We start from the raw sequence: 7,646 nt of genomic DNA, 5'->3' as shown, positions 1-7,646 counted from the left end.
TGTTTTCACAAAGGAAATTGTGTCTATATGTTCTTGTCTCCATGGAGGAATGGAGGCTTAGGGATTCCTAGTCTTTCATCATGCTGATGCTACTCTGCAGTAATGCTCTTCATTAAATCATGTCACTTTCTGGGGAATTTTGAGTTTTCTTGCACCAGCAATCACATCTCTGAAGGGAAAAGAATGCACTGAACCAAAACTGGACCCTCCTTCACATTGTCCTCTTCTTCTGCAGTACTCTGTGGAAGGCAGCCTTCACTTGAGCATTCCTGACACTGTAGACAAGAGGGTTCAGCAATGGGTTGAAAAGAGTGTAAAACAGGAAAAGGATCTTCAGGTGTTCTTCTTGTTGACTGTTGTCAGGAACCATGTAAACGATCATGGCTAAGCCAAAGTAGAACCCAACCACGCAGAGGTGGGAGGAGCAGGTGGAGAAGGCTTTCTTGCGGCCCTCCTTTGACTGGATCTTCAGGATGGCCCAGAGAATATGCATATAGGAGACCAACACCAGGGCAAGAGGCCCGACTAAGATAAGAACGCCATCAGCAAAGAGGAACATTTCATTCATCCAGATGTCACCACAGGCCAATTTGAGGACAGAGCGAATGTCACAGAGGAAGTGGTTCACCTTCTGGGGCCCACAGAAGGGTAATCTTAACAAGAGAATTACTTGGACCAGGGCCAGGGCAAATCCACACACCCAGCAAGCAATGGCCAGGATGGAGCACACTCTCCAGTTCATGATGACCGTGTACTGGAGGGGATGGCAGATCGCCACATACCTGTCGTAGGACATCGCCAACAAAATGAGGCACTCTATAGATCCAAAAGTCAAATTGAAAAGCATCTGCACAGTGCAAGGGTCAAAGGAGATGCTTTTTGTGTGTTTTACTAGGTTTTCCAGAAAGGTGGGCAAATTGCTGGAAGGAAAGGATATGTCAATGATGGCCAGGTGGGAAAGGAAGAAATACATGGGGGAGTGCAGTCTGGGGTCAAAGCAAATGAGTCCCAAGATCATGCCATTTGCCAGCAGGTTGCAGACATATAACAGGGAGAAGATACCAAAAAGGAGCAATTCCATGTTTTTACTGAGCTGGAACCCCACCAGGATGAATTCTGTGATCTGTGATTGGTTGCCCTCCATTGCCAATGACAGTCTGCAAAGGACTGAAGTGTGATAGGAAAGTCAGGATTGGATAGCAATGAAAATAGGAGTTATTTATGAGAAGTGAATTCAGAGGAAGCTTGTGTTGTCCCTACCTCCCTGAAGTTTTTTTCTTCAAAATTCCTTTGCCTTTTTGTTTCTTAGTTTTTATTGTGAAAGTGAAGTCGCTCAGTCGTGTCCAACTCTTTGTGACCCCATGGACTGTAGCCCCGCAGGCTCCTCGGTCCATGGGATTTTCCAGGCATGAATACTGGAGTGGGTTGTAAGTAAGTATTAGGGATTATAAACCATGCTAATATATAGTATATCAGTTCAGTTCAGTTCAGTTCAGTCGCTCAGTCGTCTCCTACTCTTTGCGACCCCATGAATCTCAGCACACAAGGCCTCCCTGTCCATCACCAACTCCTGGAGTTCACTCAGACTCATGTCCATCGAGTCAGTGATGTCATCCAGCCATCTCATCCTCTGTCGTCCCCTTCTCCTCCTGCCCCCAATCCCTCCCAGCATCAGAGTCTTTTCCAATGAGTCAACTCTTTGCATGAGGTGGCCAAGGCTCTGGAGTTTCAGCTTTAGCATCATTCCTTCCAAAGAAATCCCAGGACTGATCTCCTTCAGAATGGACTGGTTGGATCTCCTTGCAGTCCAAGGGACTCTCAAGAGTCTTCTCCAACACCACAGTTCAAAAGCATCAATTTTTCGGCGCTCAGCCTTCTTCACAGTCCAACTCTCACATCCATATGGGACCACAGGAAAAACCATAGCCTTGACTAGATGAACCTTTGTTGGCAAAGTAACGTCTCTGCTTTCGAATATGCTATCTAGGTTGGACATCGCTTTCCTTCCAAGGAGTAAGCATCTTTTAATTTCATGGCTGCAGTCACCATCTGCAGTGATTTTGGAGCCCTCAAAAATAAAGTCTGACACTGTTTCTTTCCACTGTTTCCCCATCTATTTCCCATGAAGTGATGGGACCAGATGCCATGATAAGTTTCACTAATTTTTATTCATTTTTGTCTTATCATTTATTTTCTCCAAATGGACAGTGTATTAACTTTCTATAGAACACTTAAGACTAAAGTGAAGCCATATTCACATATTGACAATTTATTCCTAGACTCTTGGAGGGGTCCTTCTTCCTGCAACATTATTATATTACATATATTATATGTTTATATAATATATATAAACAAAGCTAATCTGGTGATGGAAATATAGTTGAGCTATTAAAAATCCTAAAAGATGATGCTGTTAAAGTGCTGCACTCCACATGCCAGAATATTTGGAAAACTCAGCAATGGCCACAGGACTAGAAAAACTCAGTTTTCATTCCAATCCCATAGAAAGACAACACTGAAGAATATTCAAGCTATCATACAGTGGCACACATTTCAAATGCTAACAAAGTAATGCTCAAACTCTTTCAAACTAGGCTTCAAAAGTTATGTGCCACAATATTCCAGATCTATAAGCTGGATTTCCAAAGGCAGAGTAGCCAGAGATCAAATTAACAATATCCATTGGATCATAAAAAAGCAAGAGAATTCCAGAAAAAAATCTACTCCTGCTTCATTGACTATGCTAAAGCCTTTGACTGTGTGGATCACAACAAACTGTGGACAAGTCTTCATGAGATGGGAATACCAGACCATCTTACCTGCCTCCTGAGGAACCTGTTTTCAGGTCAAGAAGCAACAGTTAAAACTGGACATGGAACAACACGGTTCAAAATTGGGAAAGGAGTTTGTCAAGGCTGTATATTGTCACCCAGCTTATTTGACTTATATGCAGAGTACATCTGTGAAATGCTAGGCTGGATGAATCATAACCTGGAATCAGATTGCTGGCAGAAATATCAATAATCTCGAATATGCAGATGATACTACCCTAATGGCAGAAAGCGAAGAGGAATATAGAGCCTTTTGATGAACGAGAAAGAGGAGAGTGAAAAACTTGCTTAAAATTCAGGATTCAAAAAACAAAGATCATGGCACCTGTCCCATCACTTGATGCTGATAGATGGGGGGAAAATGGAAAGAATGGCAGATTTTATTTTCTGGCACTCCAAAATCACTGTGCACAGGCTTCAAAAGTACATGAACCAAAATCTTTCAGATCTTGGTTGGACAGTGCCTGCAGCCATGAAATTAAAAGATAATTCCTCATTGGAGGGAAAACTGTGACCAACCTAGACAGCATATTAAAAAGCAGAGACATCACTTTGCTGACAAATGTCCATATTGTCAAAACTATGGTTTTTCCAGTAGTCATGTATGGATGTGAGAGTTGGATCATAAGGAAGGCTGAGCACTGAAAAACTGATGCTTTTGAACCATGGTGTTGGAGAAGACTCTTGAGAGTCCCTTGGATAGCAAGATCAAATTAGTCAATCCTAAAGGAAATCAACCCTGAATATTCCTTGGAAGGACTGATGCTGAAGCTGAAACTCCAATATTTTGGCCACCTGATGTGAAGAGCTGACTCACTGGAAAAGACCCTGCTGGGAAAGACTGAAGACAGGAGGAGAAGGGGGTGGTAGAGGATGAGATGGTTGGATGGAATCATCACTCAATAGACATGCGTTTGAACAACCAGGAGACAGTGAAGGAGGGGAGACTGCCATGCTGTAGTCCATGGGGTTGCACATAGTTGGATAGGACTATGTGACTGAACAACAACAACAACACATTTACATGTATCAGTGTGTGTGTGTGTGTGTGTGTGTTAAGTCACTTCAGTCGTGTCTGACTCTTTGTGACCCTATGAACTGTAGCCCACCAGGCTCCCCTGTCCACGCGATTCTCCAGGCAAGAATACTAGGTTACCATGCCCTCCTCTGGGTGATCTGTCTTCCCAACTCAGGGATGAAACCTGCATTTTTTACATCTCCTGCATTCGCAGGTGGGTTCTTTACAACTAGCACCCCACTGGGAAGCCCCGTATATATTATGTATAATATATAAAATTACTATTAATATTATTATATTATTAATATAAATATATTATTACAGTAAAATAATGCACTTTACTGATGCTGGGAGGGATTGGAGGCAGGAAAAAAAGGGGACGACAGAGGATGAGATGGCTGGATGGCATCACCGACTCAATGGACGTGAGTTTTAGTGAACTCCAGGAGTTGGTGATGGACAGGGAGGCCTGGCGTGCTGCGATTCATGGGGTCCCAAAGAGCTGGACACGACTGAGCGACTGAACTGAACTGAACTGACAGTAAAATATGGTCACTATATATACATTCAGAGATACACATACATATATATAATTTTGATGCATGTATAAACTCATAAAATATGACCCTAACATATATCTTGGAAAAAAATCTTTGTCAGTCAATTGTATATTGCAGGTATATGCATGACTTGTGACTAGAGAACTTTCATGCAGCATTAAATTCATTTTAGTAGGGGAAGAATGGTCAAAATTGTGGTAAGGATAATGACTAACCAGAATGTGAACAGTACAGATCTTAACAATGTAAAATGAATATTACAAAAGCCAACAAAAATCAGCTGTTATGTGAGGTGAATTACAAGAAATCATAAGAAAACCATTTTCCCCAGTTGTGAAATGGGAAGTTAAAAGTCAAGTGTTCAAATTTGAAGGATATAGTTTACAAACATTGAGATTTAGACTTCAGTTTCTGGCAAGATGAGAGACTACATACCCTACACCACACTCTTCTTTAAAAACAGCTAAGAGGCAGAAACCACTGAAGTGACTTAGCATGCACACAAAACTCGTCTTGAGCTGAGATATTCTGGATTCAACTATTCTTACTTAAGGAAAGTCCAAGATTTCATTTCAAACAGGGAAGAAGTGATCCTAGAAAGAAAATTCACACTGTAAAAATACAGATCAAGGAAAGTAGCAATACATTTACAAAAATAAGCAGACACACTGTACAGAGAATTCTGGAAGTGTCCTCTGGGACCTAGAACAAGACTGAACTAAATACGTAACAGTGTATATATTGGGAAGAGGCTAATGGGAATTAAAAGTTCTAATTTCCATGCATTTTGACCGATAATATAGCTACTGATGGTCATTAGACTTTTTCCACACAACATTAATCACTCAACTGTACTGAAAAATTTGAGCCGTGAGGAGTATATATTCCTATATATAAATGTAAAAAATCTGCTCTAAGAAAAAGGGACTGACACCTGTCATTAAGTGAAAAATTGAATATCTTTATAGACCACTTGCTAAAATGTCTGAGTAAAATCAGGAAATTATTAACTCCCTGGAGGGACATGGGTTAAAAGATGGAATAGAAAAATTTAAAAAGTACTTCTCTCTAGAAAAGCAACATATAATATGGAATACCCTGTGAAAATAAGCGTCTTTGGACTTCTGGAATCTAATCAAAAGCTATAGCAGTAGCACTCATGCTTAATACGGAAAACAAACCATCAACCTGAAAATCAATGGGAGACATCTGTAGCATTTTAACTTGCCCTGATTCCATCCCCCACTCTGTAGCTCAGGAGCAGTTCTAAAAAAGATAGTCTGCACTTCTGATGTACACTCACTACCAAAAGGAGCAGAATATACTTTACACTCACAGAATTCTGGATGTTGGCTTTGACCTGTCTGGTGACTGGACAGGGAGGCCTGGCATGCTGCAGTCCATGGGGTTGCAAAGAGTGACACACGACTGAGTGACTGAACTGAACTGAAGAAGCGGTATTATAAGAGGTTTACCAAAAATATTCTAGATTGTAGAAAGACCCTACATAATCTCCAACAGGATAAAAATGTATTCTGAAAGAGTAAAGGTAAATGTACCCATAATGACATCGAAGAACTTCTGATAATTGAAGATGAAATTAACCTTAATATCAATAATTTGAGATTAAGATAGATTAAATATGAATTATTAATAAATATAAACAAACACAAATATTTGACCATTGTTTACATGTTTTTTAAAAAAATAGTTTCCTAGGGCTACCTACAAATTACTGTTAGTTTTTTAAAAAAGTTTTAATATTTAATAAAATATTTTATTATTTTATTTGCCTCCTTAAAAGTTTTCTTACAGTATTTCAGTATTTAATTGTTCTGAGATCAAAAGGAAATATTAAAAAAAACAGTAAAGGTAAAAGAAAAGTATCTACACGGGAACAACAATTTCACTGACAGCAGATTTCTTATCAGCAGCACAAGATCTGAAGACAAAAGGTATTAAATATACACCAAGAGGCAGAAAAGCTCTCAGTCAAGAACGTGACAAGCACAGGAACTCTCTTGAAGGAATGAGAACAAAAGAAGAAATTTATCATATGTAAATTATAAACATTTGGGGCATATATCTCTTTGCTGCTAAGTCCCTTCAGTCATGTCTGACTCTGTGCAACCCTACAGACAGCAGCCCATCAGGCTCCGCCATCCCTGGGACTCTCCAGGCAAGAACACTGGAGTGGGTTGCCATTTCCTTCTATATCTCTTTAGTATTCTAATAAAAACTCTTCCTTAATAAGCACAGAAGTGAATTCAGAGTTAATCAAACACATATAAATAATATTGAACAAACATTATAATAAAATATGACCTTATATTTAATAACTTATGAGCTATAAAATGATTTTGGTGCTTAAAACTATAAAAGTAAAATTTTAAAAATAAATGAAGAGATGTATTTGAACATGAAGAATACTACCTTTTTCAAGAGGCTCATAATACTGAAAGATTTTAAATTCATTACAATAAATTATGAATGTTGATGTTGGCACTTATAGATTACCATCAATAGAAAGTGATGTAGACCCTATGATTTTCAAATTACAGTGCCAACAAATGAAACAGTAAAGCATTATCAATCAAAAGGAAGGTAAAAGGCAAGAAAATAGAAAAAGAGAAGCAAAAAAATTGTTGATATTCAGAAACACAAAATATGCTGATATAAATAAGTCTATGTATATCCATTAATGTATCAAATGTAAATGAATTATATTCATCCAGCAAAAGACAAAGATGACCATATCAGATCAAAAACAGAAAATCTACTTATGAACTTCTTAGAACACTCACACCTACATATAAATGCACACAAGCATACATGAACACCCCAAACCAAAAAAGATTGATAATAAAATAATGGAAAAAAAGGGTTTATGCCTACAGTGACTGTAGTAGCAATACTGATATAAGACCTAAGCATAGGTAGGCATATAAAGGATACTACAAAGTCATGATAAAGTGAACAATCTGCTAAAAGATGAAAATGCATGGTGTGCTTATTCCCTATGAAATAAGTAAACTTTATACAGCAGGAAACTTGTTTATCCCAGAAAAACATACAAAAACATTATTAATGATAGTAAAACTTTAAAAGCTTTCCGTTTGAGTTAGGAAATGATTTTAACATGCTGTATTAAAACCACTTCTTTTTAATGTTGATTCAGGAACCATCTGACATTAAGACAAAAAGAAAAAGTAGAAGGGCTAGGATTTAAAATGGAAA

At 38.6% G+C, this 7,646-nt stretch overlaps 1 protein-coding gene across 1 annotated transcript; it reads right to left on the bottom strand.

The window, feature by feature from the left end:
- Positions 1–211: 211 nt before the first annotated feature.
- Positions 212–1,144, bottom strand: OR2A66 (olfactory receptor family 2 subfamily A member 66). The gene has a single exon (NM_001389878.1). It carries the CDS (start codon positions 1,142–1,144, stop codon positions 212–214), a length of 933 nt encoding a protein of 310 aa, NP_001376807.1.
- Between the last annotated feature and the right edge of the window lie 6,502 nt (positions 1,145–7,646).

The sequence above is a fragment of the Bos taurus genome, chromosome 4 (genome assembly GCF_002263795.3).
Source record: "Bos taurus isolate L1 Dominette 01449 registration number 42190680 breed Hereford chromosome 4, ARS-UCD2.0, whole genome shotgun sequence".
In the NCBI taxonomy this organism is placed as follows: Eukaryota; Metazoa; Chordata; class Mammalia; order Artiodactyla; family Bovidae; genus Bos; species Bos taurus.
This window is presented reverse-complemented; position numbering and strand designations above follow the sequence as displayed.